Source organism: Mytilinidion resinicola (assembly GCF_010093595.1).
Source record: "Mytilinidion resinicola strain CBS 304.34 unplaced genomic scaffold BDZ99scaffold_16, whole genome shotgun sequence".
Lineage (NCBI taxonomy): Eukaryota > Fungi > Ascomycota > Dothideomycetes > Mytilinidiales > Mytilinidiaceae > Mytilinidion > Mytilinidion resinicola.
In genome coordinates, this window is record NW_022985452.1 from 270,076 (window position 1) to 285,502 (window position 15,427).

General features: G+C 50.4%; 6 protein-coding genes across 6 annotated transcripts; 2 read left to right on the plus strand and 4 right to left on the minus strand.

Annotated features, from left to right (window-relative positions):
• Positions 1-1,018, plus strand: BDZ99DRAFT_394550 (uncharacterized protein; the record flags this gene model as incomplete). Its single annotated transcript, XM_033715902.1, has 2 exons — positions 1-562; positions 681-1,018. The coding sequence occupies 2 exons, from the start codon at positions 1-3 to the stop codon at positions 1,016-1,018; spliced, it is 900 nt and encodes a 299-aa protein (XP_033573204.1).
• A 563-nt stretch (positions 1,019-1,581) lies between these two features.
• BDZ99DRAFT_422643 (uncharacterized protein) lies at positions 1,582-5,624 on the minus strand. Its single transcript, XM_033716996.1, has 3 exons — positions 5,201-5,624; positions 4,939-5,147; positions 1,582-4,891 (listed from the first exon to the last, which is right to left on the minus strand). Exons 1-3 carry the CDS (start codon positions 5,610-5,612, stop codon positions 1,877-1,879), a joined length of 3,636 nt encoding a protein of 1,211 aa, XP_033573205.1. The 5' UTR covers positions 5,613-5,624; the 3' UTR covers positions 1,582-1,876.
• A 1,149-nt stretch (positions 5,625-6,773) lies between these two features.
• On the minus strand, positions 6,774-7,901 carry BDZ99DRAFT_394701 (TPR-like protein; the record flags this gene model as incomplete). Its single annotated transcript, XM_033715915.1, has 1 exon — positions 6,774-7,901. A coding segment is annotated over one exon (1,128 nt), but the record flags the coding sequence as incomplete, so codon positions are not given.
• A 318-nt stretch (positions 7,902-8,219) lies between these two features.
• Positions 8,220-9,775, minus strand: BDZ99DRAFT_92671 (kinase-like protein). The gene is made up of 3 exons (XM_033729035.1): positions 9,165-9,775; positions 8,577-9,117; positions 8,220-8,518 (listed from the first exon to the last, which is right to left on the minus strand). Exons 1-3 carry the CDS (start codon positions 9,727-9,729, stop codon positions 8,449-8,451), a joined length of 1,176 nt encoding a protein of 391 aa, XP_033573207.1. The 5' UTR covers positions 9,730-9,775; the 3' UTR covers positions 8,220-8,448.
• A 120-nt stretch (positions 9,776-9,895) lies between these two features.
• On the minus strand, positions 9,896-11,102 carry BDZ99DRAFT_465892 (uncharacterized protein). Its single transcript, XM_033720649.1, has 2 exons — positions 10,170-11,102; positions 9,896-10,122 (listed from the first exon to the last, which is right to left on the minus strand). Exon 1 carries the CDS (start codon positions 11,056-11,058, stop codon positions 10,390-10,392), a length of 669 nt encoding a protein of 222 aa, XP_033573208.1. The 5' UTR covers positions 11,059-11,102; the 3' UTR covers positions 9,896-10,122; positions 10,170-10,389.
• A 3,692-nt stretch (positions 11,103-14,794) lies between these two features.
• Positions 14,795-15,426, plus strand: BDZ99DRAFT_523709 (uncharacterized protein; the record flags this gene model as incomplete). Its single annotated transcript, XM_033725822.1, has 4 exons — positions 14,795-14,833; positions 14,882-15,076; positions 15,125-15,275; positions 15,329-15,426. The coding sequence occupies 4 exons, from the start codon at positions 14,795-14,797 to the stop codon at positions 15,424-15,426; spliced, it is 483 nt and encodes a 160-aa protein (XP_033573209.1).
• Between the last annotated feature and the right edge of the window lies 1 nt (position 15,427).

A 15,427-nucleotide genomic window follows, 5' to 3' on the forward strand; every position in this document is an offset into this window, starting at 1 on the left:
ATGGCAGAGGCCGCTCAACAGTCTCCCAAACTTCAAAATGCCCCCAAAGCTTTGCCGGGAAGCGAGCCACTCCTAAACGTTCTAGATGCCACTCTAGTCACCACCGACTTCTATCCTCTTCAATTCGAGAGTGCAGCTTCCCAACAGCTCACCACTAAGCTGAACGCGGGAACAAGTTCATCTCTACTCATTGCCTCACCTTACAACTTCGCGGATCAGCTACTCGACTTACGCTCCTTGGACACTCCGAATCGGCTCTTTGCTCTCGCACTCACTGGTCTCACGCCTATCCGTCCAGGTTACGCTACGGCGCCATATGTCGATTCTCTCAACTGGCAGGCCGTACTCGTCCAGCTAAGAGAGCTCGCTCGTGCTGAGAACTTTGAGTGGGAGGAGCAGAGCTTCTACGTCGTCATCTTCCGTAGCAAGCTCAAAGAGGTTGTCGACCGGGAGTTGCTGCATCTACTGGACCAGACAAGCCATGTCGAAGCGACGGCCAGTGGAGGGTTGCTGAAGTATTGGTTCGGGGATCCTAACTCGGAGAGGAGGAACCTGGCGACCTGTAAGTCAATATGTTCCGTTCCTTGCTCTCTCTCGAAGTCCTCTTCCCTGTCATCGCTCGCGTGATTGTCACATGACTTTGCGTCATCCATCATTGACTCACGACTGACATTCCGCAGGCCTCTGGCGCAGCAAAGAAGACGCTCGGCTCGGTGGTCTAGGTCCCTGGCACAAGAGAGCTCGCTCCGCGGCCCGCGATCTCTACGACTCCATCACCTTCTCCTCACACCGCTTCACCATCAAAGACGGCATTACCGGCTGGTCGTTCGACCAATGGGAGCCCAAGGGAAGCGAGGTCCCTCATCCTCACGCACCAACTTCTGTCGAACCTAGCTGCGAGAGGACTTTGCCTGCTTCAAACGAGCTCGATAAGACACTGCCCCTTCCGCACGCTCATGATTCCAACCACACTTCGCATAGCCCTACGGTCTCCCTGGGTAGCAAATTGCCCTTGTAGCTTAACTACCAGGTATTCCACCGGCATCTGGCTGAAGGACGAATACCGAAATCACTCTAGCACTGTCCAACCGACGACTTCCTGGATTTTCAATTGTTTCCCCCTTTCTTTCCTTTTCTTCTGTCATCGGCGTCACGGCATCTGCGATTCCACAGGCAGCTACATCCAGTTCATCCATTGCGTAGTCTTGAAAAGCGTGCGTGCGAGTCAGACTACTTCATTCCATCGTTCCTCTCATGCGTTTTGAACGGACGGCGGCGTGCATCACGGTGGGAGCAGATACTGTAATCGAAACCAAGCGAGCAGCATCGCCTTTTCCCTTGTTCTTCTCTTTCCTTCCCTGTCATAGGCGATCAACATGGTGGAAAATGGAGAATAGAGATTATGCTTGTAGCATCACATCAGCCTTTCCTTTCTGTTGTACATCTGCTACAGGGAGATACGAGAATGAATAGAGATAGATGATAGAATATGACTGAATAAAACTTTAAAACACCTACTCAAGACCACCCACGGACTGTGAGCGTATCAAGATCACCATTTTTAAGAGTCGAGAATTGAATGTTCTGAAGAATTTGGATTTGGACGTTAGCATCGCATTGCGCAGCATACGCACACCCGGCGTACCCTACTACAACGCCTCCCCGAAATCTACATTCCCCACCGAACGATAACACCATTGACCCGCCAGCTATGCACAGCGCCCGCCCCCTACCGGCCGCTCATGAAGCATGAATACGAAACAAAGACGACAGCCGGCTCGCGGACTTCAGACTAGATGGAAGAAGAAAGCACAGATCCGCCGACCATCCACCCGCTGACCCGTACAAAAAGACACAAGAAGAGACCGCAACTTCTCTAATCCCCCATCACACTCTCCACATCCGCCTCCCTCTCAGCCTCCTCCTCCTCCGCGTCCCCCGCACCCTCTCCCTCCCCATCCTCATCACCCGAATCCACCATAATCTCATCCTCACTACTGTCATCATCGATGACAATAGCCTTACTCCTCGCTTTCTTCGGACTCGCAAGTTTCGCCTTCGCCACCTGCTTCGCGCCACCCGCAACGGCCCTCCCCTTCTTCGCCCTCTCCAAAAACGCACACACCTCCCTCCAGCTTGCGCCCAGCTTCGTCCGATTCCGCTCTAGCCGCTTGCGGACCGTACCCCGCGAGTCATCTAACAGCCCGCCCAGGACCGCCATAACCATCTTGCCTCCAATCTCACAAAGGCGCTTCTCAGCCAACAGCGCGCGCTGCGTCTTCTCCGCCGCAGCATTCGCCGAGCTCCCCTCCACATCCTCCACCACCTCCTCCGCCTCGTCATCCGAATCAACCGGGTCATCGTCGGACAAGGGGTCAGCATCAATATCCGTCTCCGCATCCTTCTGCAGCTCCTTATCCTTCTCATTCGCCTTCCCATCCAGCTTCTTCCCCGCGCGCTTCGCGAACGCCAGTTCCGTCGCCGCGAACACGTTAAGCAGGTGCTTGCGGACGTCCGGGTCGATGGGCTTGATGAGGGCTTCCCAGTCTTCCGGCCCCTCGTCGGCGTCCACGGCGGTCCCGTTCTCTTGCGCTTTGCCCTTGACTTTTGTCTTCTTGCGATCGTCGCGGCTGCGCTTCGCGTCGCGCAGGACCATGAAGATGCAGTAGAGGTCGCAGATGACGCCGGCGGCCTCGACGCGGATCTCGTCGGCGCCCTTGCGGCTGTTCATGACTTGGATGAGGGCGTCTTTGGTGTCATCGAAGCGGGCGGCGACGGCGGCGACATCAGTGTCCGGGATCGGGGTTGAGGAGAGGATGGCGGTTTTCCAGTGGCTGATTTTCCACATGTAGTAGGGTAGGACGGCGCGGAGCGCGTGGATTGCGAGGGCGTCTTCGGCGGCGGAGGTTTCGGCGATGAGATCGGTGTCTGGCTGCGGAACGCCGCGCGTGATGAGGCTGATTAGGGCTGTGATGGGTGGTATGGTGGTGTCTGTGTCCGCGGAGGCGGTCTTGGCCGCTTTGGGTTTGGATTTGGGCTTAGGTGTTGTGGGGACTGATTCGAAGATTTGTACGCAGTCGGAGATGGATGCTAGGTTCGCGATGCGGAGGACCGTGTTCGTGACACCGGTGAGGATGTTATCGGAGAGAGATCCGCGGGTTGATAGGTCCCGGCCCTTGGTGAGCGTAGCAAAAGCGTTCATCGTGTCGTCCCATAGCAACTGCACCTTACCATCGGTGATCTCGCGGAGTTCTTCATAGCCACGCGCGTGTCGGAGAGCCTCACTAGCCTCTAGAAGAACCCGTTCATTACCATGAGTCATAAACTGCTTGTTGATATCGTCCAGAAGTGCGGCGAGAGTTGCGTCTTGGCGGAGTTCTTGGAAAACGTCGAGGTTGAGGACACGCTCGAGATTCAGCACGCTGGACGCGGCGTCGGGAATTGCGCCGAACTTCTTTAGCAGGCGAGGGATGAGGAGCGCTAGGTGGCGAACGGCTTGCTCTTGGTTCGCGATCAGCTCCTCGCGTTGTGCTTTCGTCAAACGTCCTTTGGCTGTCTTTTTGTGGGCGTCGGTAGAAGGTTCGCTAGCATTCGCTAGACTAATCTTCACAGCCGCGTTGAGGATCTCCAGGAGGATGATTTCTTCGCGTTCGGTGAGCTTGCAGTTTTGTTGGAGCATTGCACTGGCATCAGTCGTGGATCCGTTCTCGGTGGGTTGAGAGTGGTCGAAAAGCAGATAGCCTGCCAATATCTCCCATTGCCGAATCTCAGGCATGTGGTCGTAAAGGGATTGCGCGGCGAGAGAGAAGCGCGATTCGATGCCGGCAGCGATTAATGCGAAGTGAGATCCCGCGATGTGCTCGATTTGATTTGGTAGTTCGCCTTCTTCAGAGTCATATGCCTCGAGCTGTGAGACCAAGCATTTGAGCTTCAACCATTCGAGCCTAGGGCTATCATAGTCATCGTCGTCTTCTGGTCGTACTAGAGTCTCGTCAAGTGTTTCTTGACCTCCCATCTCGTCAATCCTACCCTCGTACACGACATTAATATTTTCCACGAAGAACCCGACTACAGCCTTTCGGACTCGTGGCTCCGAGTCAAAGATTAGGCGTCCTACTGAATCAATGTCGTCCGGTTCGAGCATTTCGGCTTCCAGGAGGGTATCCAATAGCTCTACAGTAGACGCGCGAACGGTCGCTTCAGCATCTGATGTTGCCATTTCGACTATTCGTGTTCTGAACCTTTCAGTAAACGTTCTCAGCCCAACCTGCTTGTCTTTGTCTTTGAACAGCCTTTGCAGGCTTTTGATGACGGTAGCCCGCGATGGTGCATGTGTATCCGAAAGCACCCAGCCAAGATAGCGAAGATGATGGCTGTCGAAGAAGGCTTCCGGATAAGTCGTGATCCATTCGCTCAGTGCTTCGATGCAGTCGACTCGTATTTTGGGATCCACGTCTCGATAACGGTGGATGAAGACAGCATCAAACATCTCCCTGAGCCAACCATCGACCGTTTCCTTTCTCTGGCCCATCTCATGGGCCCTCGCTTCTAGCCCTTGAACTCTTCCCCTGTTGACTCTTGCTTTCTTTGCTTCCGCCTCGCTCTGCCGGCGAGCCTTGGCCTCACTTTCAACAATTTCTTTCCCCACATGACACAGCGCAGTGATTATGGCCAGCGATGAAACCGTTGCAGTATGTCTGAACGGGCGATTGCTGGCGGATGACAGTGTACTGATCCACACTTGCAAATTCTCCATCAATACAACGTTGTCGAACAGCAAGCTGGTCTGGGCAATGGATTCGATGAGAGAGCGGAAGAAGGCTGCAAGGTTAGCCTTGAAGGCTGCCGAGCTTTTGCCTCTTGCGACCAGAGGGTATTCCGTGATATCGTTCTGAACCCAATTAGCACAATCCCAGGTCCCACAATTCCATCACTCACTGCTTGGTATTCCTCTTGTATATCCGTCAACTTTGTCGCGCAGCTATCAGGGTCGTCGATGTCGTGGTTGTCGACCTTGGAATCACATCCAGCGCATTTCAGGACGAGATTGACAATTTCGGCGACTGCTATGGCCTCGTTCTCATTGAAACTGGTGATCCATCGGGCCGCGACATCATTCAGGTCATCTCCGCTCGCGAATACCTCAGCTATCGAAGGCAATCAGTTATGCGCGTCAGAGCAGCCAAAAGTTGGGACCTACCATAGAGACCCTCGGCCTCCTCAGGATCCACCATTTTCACCGTCCTAGCTTTCCGAGGCTTCTTCTGCTTCGTCACAGCAGGCCGGATAGCCAAGCTAACCTCGCCATTCGTCTTGCTCTTCTTGGGCGCTGGCTTGCGCGGGGCGGCCTTCTTTTTCGCGCGCTTCTTCTCCCTGAGCTCTTCCTCGTCCGGCTCCCCGTCGCTCTCCTCGTCGCTCGCCTCGTCGGACGCGTCGTCCATGTCTTCATCGTCGTCTCCGTCGCGCTTGCGCTTCACGCTGCCGGAGGGGCTTGAGGCGGCGGCGACGAGCTCGGGCTTCTTCACGACGCGTCCAGACTTGCGCGGGGCGGCGGTGGAGGAGGGCTCCGCGTCCGGCGAGGATAGCTCCATGCTGGAGTTGCGGGCGGGCATTTATTGACGTCGGAATGGGAGGGAGCAGATATTCGCGGTGGCGCAGGTGGTGTCGTGTTGTTGTGCGGAACCTCGAAGACGCGTTGGCGCTTGGGCTCCAGCTCGCTCAGGGATCGCTAGCAGTGGCTTGGCGAGGGGCTCAACCTCGACCGCGGCCTGGGATGAATGCGCGTCAATGGGTGAGCAGACAATGAAGCGATTCGTGATGTGGCGGGTGACTTTGTGTTGATATGGCGGTTGACGGCGCACGACAGGCCGAGAAAGTTGATTCAGGAGTCGGCTCCGGTTGCCCGCCTTCAATCACTGCCCCGCCTCTTGTAGAATACATCGAAACGGTCGATGTACAACGAGATTGCTCATGAGTTTTATGAAGGCTAGATGTGTACTATTAAGGCTAGTTGATATGAAGTCAACTGTGATTCGTCTGCTACTACAGTAAAACCTACGTATAGTGATAGGGGTCGGTCAGGGGGGTACTATCACTGTTACCAAGGTCACGTGCTGGTGATTTATAAGCCAGTCTGTCCCAAAACAGCCCAAAAAAGGGGGGCCACGGACCACTCTCCCATACAAACCAAGCACGGTTAGTATGATATTGTATGAGAGGGGCTTAGTGATACTATACTAAGCAGGGAGCTAGTGATATAACTTAGGAGGCAAATCGTACAATCCGGCGACTTGTATCACTGTATAGAAGATATCACTAAATCCCTATATCACTATAAGTAGGCTTTACTGTATTCCTATCTTGAGCCAGCTAGGGCTAAGTCTCCCGTGCTTCACCATGCTCGATGCTCTTGACGAAAGGGCTCAAAACACATCTCGTCGTGCTCCGACAGCAGAAACCTAGCTCGCAATTCGATCCACCGCCTTTCTTCTATCAAGATCTTCATGATCGAACTCCTCAACTTGCCATGCTACAAGCACCTTGTAAGGCACCAAGTCGCGCCGCGTAAGTGCACTAAACCAGACCCATTCAGTTCCAGGTGGTCAAAACTCTGCGTGTTTGCATGATTGTGTTCTCCGCGATCTCCTTTCCGCTTCCCGTTGTGCGGCCTGTGTGGCTGAAGCGAGTCATGAATAATTGCCTACATGCCGAAGGAACCCTCTAGTGTTATGGATAATAATAGTCTACGCCAGACCAGCTAAGTAGTGCTATGATTAGCTACCCCGATGCTCTGACTGCCATTCCTCTAGGCACTCCAACGAGGAGATGGTGTATCGATGCTGAGAACCGAGTACCTTTACCCGCAATTCATAGCATTCGGTCATTATTGAGATTGCCTCATCAACGCAACCCTGTGCGTGCAGTGTAAACGCCAGATTATTCATCGTGAGCAACGTATCAGGATTTTCCTCTCCGAACACGTCCATACTTGTGCGTAACGCCCGTCTTTCCAAATCTTCAGCTTCCTTCCAGCGCTCTTGATCCCGATACACACCAGCAAGGATGCCCATATGACGCAGTATAGCAGGGCGGCTCCTCCCGTATTCATTCGCTCTTTCTTTCTCTAGCAAAAGCTCTTCAGCTTCTTTGAGCTGTCCTTTGTCGCGATAAGTTGCGGCTAGGATGGACATGTCGGACATTGTCCAGGGATGATTCCTTCCCACTAATTCCGTTCTCCCTTCTATGACTTCTTTAATCAAAGCTTCAGCCTTTCCTAAGTGGCCCGTCATTCTGTACATCGTTGCCAGTGCAGCCATGTTATCTAGCGCACCGTCACTCTTCTCGGTCCCTGCTTTCCGGCATGCCTCCACTAGGCGTTCAAGTAGCTTCCTGGCCTTTTTCCAGTGCCCCATTTCCCGATACGTTGTTGCGAGGTTTGCAGAAAAGCCCCGAAATACACCGCTCTCTTCGCCAAATACACGCGCTGAAAGCTTCAGTATATCTTTTTGCAGCTTTTTCGCTTTGTCGAATTTTCCCTCGGAGCTATAGACCCACGCTAGGTCCTCTTTACTTGCGATAGTAGTAGGATGCTCTTCACCAAGGGATTGCTCTTGAAGTGCAACCCTTTGAAGGTCTAGATCACCCGCTTCCTTGAGACGGCCTTGGTTCCGGTAGGTATGTGAAAGATTTCCCATGGCGGTCCATGTACTAGAATGGTGTTCCCCAAACCTCGTCCTGATCTTCTCTAATACGTATACCTCCAATCTTTCCGCCTTTTCCCATAGCTCCCGTCTCCTATATGTCCATGCTAGGTTGTTTATGCTGTATTCGGTTTCTCTGTGATCTTCTCCAAACAGCTTCCTACACGTCTCTACGACTTGTAACAAGAGCTCTTCGGCCTCTTCGGCCCCTTCTGCACCACCATGTTCCTCTAATACCTCGGCGAGCTCGGACTTCACGAGCCTGTTGATCCAGTGATTCTCGCCAAAGACGTCCTTCGAGTCCTGAACTTCTTGCCCGATCACCTCAAGGGCTCGTGTAGCTGAAGCCGAGCCGACTGCATACGTCGACTCAGAAGTGGCGAGCTGCACGACGCCCTGAATGTCTAAGTCATAGAACAACGTCCCAACTTGAAACCGTTTGGGACTTTGATGTCTTATGGTCCGCAGTTGCTCTTCAATTTTGGCGCGCTGTGAATCCTCAAGGGTGTTATCAACGTTCGCATTTCTATCCCTGGGTAGTCCAAACCCTATTATACGGCATAATGTTAGCTGCTCCACAGCGTTTGCGGTTCGTATATGTTCGAAGACTGGCGTTGTGGACTCCGATACAATGATTTTCAGCTGTTCGGCGATGTGTGAGCGTAGTTGGAAATCCCCAGAATAGAAGGCCAAGATGGACTGCACAATCTACGTGCATGTCAATAGGAATCCACAACACCACATATGATTAACGCACTTGGAAGTCTTCTGCGTCTTGCTCTTGCACTCTGTCAACAATATTGGTTTCCGGAATACTTCTAAGCATTTCGTTAATAACCTTGCCATGATCTTTAATGTTGCATATCTAGAACTTACCGCATAGGAGCAAGTAGACACAGCAGGTGGTCGAGGTCGGTAGTACGTCTGCTAGAATGGAAAGAGAGGCTTGACCGAAAAAACTCCAGTAACACACGCTGGACTGTAGCTGATATATGGGTATGCTCCAACACCAACCATGTAGCCCAATCCAATAACTTGTCGTTCTCATCCATCTTCCAAATAAGTAACAGATTCTCTTTCCCCAAGCTACCGAGAACATCGAAGCAAAGGGTTTGATCGTCTTGCAATATGGTTGATAGGGGTAACAACACATTTTCGGGGGTGTCTACCCCAAATAGTAGCCAGAGGCAGAGCATGCCGTATGAATAAACGTCCATGCGCTGAGCATCCAGAGGCCTGAATTTCTGGCCACGGTGTTCTGGAGCGTTCCAGGGTACGGATCGTGGCATTGCGATCAAATCATCCCTGCTGCGAAACCACGTTGCAAATCCGAAATCCGCTACCTTTGCTGTAACTTTGCCGTCGCTACCTGGGAACACCAAGATGTTGTGAGGCTTTATATCACCGTGTATGATACCTTGAGTCTTGTTAAGCAAAGCCATAAGCCCAGTTTGCGTCACTTACCATTTGCATGCATGTCTCTGATTGCGACACCAATGTCTACGCACAGTGCCAGCCTATCATCTATTGACATTTCCCTCCCGATACCCGATTTTGCAAACTTGTACAAGTCTTCGAAATGCGTTTTCTCGAAAACCAGCACGGGCCATATCTTATTTTCCGCCACGATGTCCAACACAATTCCCTCCAGGTGTATGATATGTTTGTGATGTCGGACAGAGGGGTGGGTGAGGATGAGTAATTCTTGGACAACCTCACGAAAAGGATCTGGGAAACCTTCGTGCTGGAATCGTTTGAAAGCAAAGCTCATCTGCACAGACATGGGCGTGTGATTGACTCGAGCCTGGCCTCCCTTACCGATTAGATCCAGGGGATTGTTCCATTTGATAGGTAGGAAGTCGACTTTGAATCGCTGGGCGAGCCCTAGGACTGCGATGAATCCATAGCGAGGATTCCCTACCTGGGGATCTGCCACAGTAGCGCTGCTCTGGAATTGCGTTGTCAATTGATCCGTAGCTAAGGAACTGTAACGACCATAAGAGTCTGTGTAATCGTCGAAATTGACCATGTTTAGATCGAGTCACGTGTGAGAAACAGGTTGAAATTGATAATGCGAAGGTCGGTTAGTACTAGTGTCTTCCAAGGTACCTAGGTGGCCATACATGCCGATGCGGCGGGCCTATATCGCATGCGATGTCTGGTCGGAAAGTTATTTCTCTCATCCCCGCGATTGTGTCACCTCGGAAAAACAACGTGTTTATCAGCTATTGGCTACTTTCGAACAGAGCCTCAGCAAATTCTATATATATCAAGTTCAAGAAAGGTCTTTATCACTCGGGGCGACATGCTCAATTGATAAATGAAAATGCAAACTCAAACACTCGACGCACGCTACATCGATGGCGCAAAGCTTGTTCAACTCTTGACAACCCTCTTCGGGGTAGGAAATTTCAGGGTTACCGTAAGCGGCTGATCCGAGGAAGATGGACGCTGCTAACGATTCTGTAGCACGTGGACGACACATATACACTCTCCGTTCCCAAAACCCTCACTCGAGTATTTTAGCCCTCACCAAGCCGTGAATAGAGAATAACTTTCGTCTCTTAGGAGGAGCAACTTTCAATTCAGAAGCCGGGGCAGACCTCCACTGAGGAGATTGCGACATAGCATAGTGCAAGAGAAGATGCAAAGAGAGGCGAGCAGGGTGTCTGCACTAAGCAAACTTGCATCAGAGATGGCACGTCGCTAGCCTATCTACCACATTCTTTCGAAATTCCATAGCCGAGTCTAATTTCTCGAGAGGCAACCCAGAGTCAAACAAGAGGCAAGCCTTGGTCGCCTGATGATAAGTCGGGCCCATTCTCTCCAAAATCACGTTGTCGCAGATTCTCAGATATCGCTTTCTCAGCTGAGAGGAGTCCTCCGTCTCGTGCTTATCGTGAATATTACTTAAGCGTTCCCATGTTCCAATCTCCAGAAGAAGCAGTCCAAAGGAGTAGTAGTCGTAACCCTTCTTATAACGTGATCCCTTGACGTAGTCAGGATCTTGGTATTTCTGGTATTTCTCCCACTCACTGGACATCTCGGGGCCTTCGGTATAAGCGCTAACATCTGCTTCACGACTGTGATTGAATCCTACGACATAAGGGCGAGAGAGATCTATATCCCTGAAGTTCGATAATCCCGTGAAGAATAACACATTACGCGAGTTGATGTTCTTGTGAAGCCATTCCGAGATGTGGAATGTGTAGAGGGACTGGGCGAGAGTAGCAGCGAGAGTAATCTTCTCTCCAACATGGGGTACGAGTATTGATGACCGGTCCCTTCCGCGAAGCAGATGATGAAGGCGGACGGGCCTAGTTTGATCTGACGGAAATTTGTAGACAATGCCGAACATGTGTTGTTGGGTATCGTGAAAACAGCCGAGACAGTCCAAGACCCGGAAATTCACAGGCTTGGGCTTGTTTAGCATCCCGACTAAATTCTGAATCCGATGGAACATCGCTTCTCCTATTTCTTCGAATTCACTACTGTCAGGGTCCTTCGTCCACTCAATGCCGTACCCCTTCCACTCGATCAAGACTTTGATCCTCTCGCTTTGCCGATAACCTACGTGGTACCAGAATGCTTTCGGCCGTACGTCATCGTCATTATGTTCTGGGTCTTCTTCAATCAAAGCTTGGTCAATTTTTGTGCCATACACATGGCAGTAGGGCTGCTTCGTAATGAGTATCGCCATGTACTTCATTGCCGCAATGGATCCAATATCTTGATACTGTAGCTCTCCTCGTTGCGACAATTGGCCGAGAGATCGCAGTGCATCGGTTGTTGCGCCTGACATACTTATATCGGCAAAGATGTTGTCAGCGGATAGTTTTCCTGCATCCGACAGGTGGCTGTGAACTGCATTATTTGTTTGATGCATTCGAAGGATCAAGAAATCCTCATTGTCTTGTGCAGACTCGAACAGAGGGTTGGCTCGAAAATCCCGGATTGCAAGTTCTAGGTCCCGCCAAATCGTTGGATACCAGACGACATTTTGGCCGCTAGGTGTACTCCTCTTACCTAGGATGGAGCAAAGGCCAAGATATTCTGCCCAAGCACGTAGCCGATTTTCTTCAAGTTGAAGTTTTAAACGGGATATATTTGTCATTGAACGATCACTTTGTCTCGTCGAACATGCTTTAGTGGCGTCTAGAACATCTTTGAGAAGCATCTGTGTAGTGATACAGGAAAGACTTCTTTCCACTTCACTGGCATCCAGTCGGTCCGTCGGTGAGGAAGCAAGCATGTCCTGTATGAGTTGAAAAAGGTTGAACCTGGGGTTCAAGTCGTTTCCTTCGCCGTATCCAAGTGTAGTCTCTCTAAGGTCGTCCAAGACCACTTGATTCGGGCCATGGTCATCATGGAAGCAAGATAAATCCCCATAGGTACCATCCCTAATTCGTAGCTTGCGAAACCTGGTCATTCCCTCGCTACCATTTCTCATATAAGCGATAAGTTCCGAGATGATGCAGCCGAGGGACCATATATCCGAAGCCCGCGTGATTTTTCGTTGCCCAAGGGTAACTGGATCTCGGCACTCAGGCGCGCCGTAATCAAATGTGCCGTCTTTCCAGATAGTGCCGGACTCCTCGGTGACGAATTTGAGTCTCATGAGGCCAAAATCGCTCAAAAGGAAGTCTGTTCCTCTGACTAAGATGTTCCTAGGCTTGATATCTTGGTGGCACGGAAGCTGTTGTGTTGGTGCATGTTCATCGTAGGATACTATTGGTCTGATCTTGTGGATGAACTCCAAGCCCGTTGCGAGGCCATGAAGCGCTTTCAAAACTGCGCTATCTTCTTTAAATCTAGGGATTCGCTGTTCTTGGAGCAAGAAGTCATGGAGGTCCATATCTGCGCGTTCAAAGATCAAATTTGGGATGCCATCTTGTGAGTAGGATGTGAGAAGTTCGACAATGTTGTCATGCTTATGACTGCTGAGAAGGAACAAGAGCTCAGCTTCGTCCTTCGGTCCGGAGATGAATTTCGTGAGCTTCTTGCGAATCAGCCGTACCCCCTAAAAATTCATTAGCTATGCAAACGCTTAGATTTCATTGCCCATTTACATTATGTGGTGCGTTTTGTTCAAAATTCTGGTGCGCGAAATGGATGACTGTTTCATACACAGTAGAATATCCCCCACCACCGATAGTCTTCTCTTCCACATATGGAAGAATAACTTCTGAACAGATTTTTCGTTGGTAGGGTCCTTTACGGAAAGTGTATGCCAGGTAGTCCCATTGCTGACGCACGAAGTCTTCTGCGTCCCCGTCGTGAAGGAATCCTTTCAGTCGCTTAGTGTCCACGGGCAGGACATTATCTGTGATCTCATTTTCAATGAATTGGGTAAGACTATCACAAAGCTTGAGATCGAGTAGGATTGCAAAAATCTTCTTTGCCTCGGCCAGGACGGTATGCACTGTGTCGTTTCTTTTGTGTGGGATGACACGAAAAGACGGATCGGAAAGCGCGGTATGAACGGTATCAAAAGTCAAGATATCTTCTAGAACCCCGTTTGGAAGAAAGTGTCGAGCTTTCTGACCCGCGGCTGATTTCTTGTGTGATCGTAATTGATGTCTCAATTGATTCAGTGCCATTGAAAGATGCTGCGGGACTTGATGGGCCCTTAGGCTTCGACTTCTAAGTGTCGTTGACAAATTGATATCAGTAGGATTTTGCGTTGCTGCCTAACAGCAAAATCAGCCTCGCTTGGGCGCTGAGCGGTTTTTAGGTACCGGTCAGCCTTGTCCTCGTAGCCCGAGGTGAAAGATAAAGCTTTCCGCCATAAAAGAAAGCCCAGTGTTCTCGAACAATTTCCGAGGTTAGCACAAACCATCATAATGTGTGACGAAGACGAAATACAAGGATGGCAGCGTTATTTCGACAGCTTGCCTTCTGGTTCGGTTCGAAAACTCGAGGTTGAGGCACACCTGAACAGGCTGACCACGGAAGGCCAGAGAATATTTTCAGGCCAAGGGAATATAGAGAAATGGCAGACCGATCTGTCTGGCGGAGGTATGCGCCACGATCTATACCGAGCTCTTGTCACTGACATATTGTGATAAAGTAACAAAAGGGATCTTTAGTGTGGTAGGTTTAGCTTCTATAACTATTCCACATGTGTGCAACCTTTCTAATGGGAGCAATCTAGAAGGACATAGTTACAACGCGCGACACGATGTAGTAAGTTTATAAATGATATTGAGTTTCCCCCAATTAAAGGTTTGCCTAGCTTCATTCATCAACCATCGTCTTGGGGTCGCCTGCAAGTCTCTACCAAAGCCATGCAAGCTCTACTTACTACACATCGTATTTCTACGATATTTCTTGACGGCCTGTATTCATTCGGGGCGAAGGTCACTGGAGATGACGATCCATATTTCAGTCTATGCGAAAAGCACAGCATCGAATCAGAAGGAATGGACAAAGGCAGCTATGGTAACCTTACCCTCCCCTCAGGCACAAACTGAACTTACCAAGCATAGAGATAACATACTTACTTCGGACACAAGAGAGACATGGGAGGGATAACCTTAAAAACCCATGGTCCCTCAGACAATCGTTGATCTACCAAAAGTATGATACCCAGCAAAGATCCTCAGTGTGGGTTTTCGTCCAGCTCTTCAAGAGGAGTATGCTTTCTCTATGGGACCACATTTCATGCCGAAAATCTATGCAGGACAGTAAGCTCCTGCATACACTCCTACTCGAGTCTACATTGCCTGACTGGCGATGGTATCTAAATGGCCAACGGCAAGCGCTGGAATGCTTGGTGAGTATGCCACATCCACTTGGTATCAAGTTTATCAATGACAATTGGTTAGAGGGAGAAAGCCTTGAATTCTTCCATCGGTGTCGGGTCATTATACTACGAAGTGGGCTTCTTAGAATGCCAGCGTCTAGAGCGACTAGTGGATGCGTTATCCCTTTGTCGAGCAATTCTTAGATCCGTGAGAGATATTCTTTGCATGCTGCGGGATTTATCTCTGCATGAGAGTGCTCTGAATGTTCCCAATCCCAGGACAACTTACTCAGGGCAAAGGCAATTGCCCGACCTTGTCAAACAAATCCAACGATACTCAAGTCAAGCCATGACGCTACAATCTCGGGCAGAGAGAACTTCGTTATTGGTAAATTCTGTCACCCTTGCATTGAACGACTCTAACGAGTGATGACAGTTATCGAAGCTCTTAGAGTACAGGAAGGTTGATAAGATGAATGGAAATACGATAGTGCTTACCCGAATGGAGACAGTAGCTTGCTCCCAAAGAGACCATCTCAAGCATATCCTCCAAAAAACAGGGACTGAGTCGCGATTGACCAAGGTCCTAACGTTTATCGCGACTGTCTATATGCCAGCAAATCTTATCGCGGTATGCATCCTATAAAAGTGATCCCATTCGTATAGCTAATACACAAAGGCCATTTTCTCATCGGATCTTGTTCACGTGCCATCAGGCCCAGCAGAGCCTGACTTTGGGATACTCCACGTCCGTAAAGCTATGTGGGTATATGCTGTGTTAAGTGTGACGCTGTCGAGTATCACCTTTGCATCCATATTCATATATAGAGGTACGCTATCGTGACGATAACCTAGCATGATAGAGCTGATGCCAGAACCTAAGTGTGGAAATCGCGCATCCCTAGGAAGCAGTTAGAGGCTACACTACCCATGCTGTCGATCAAAGATGAAGAAATGACCGTCAACCCTCTCCTTATCTAAA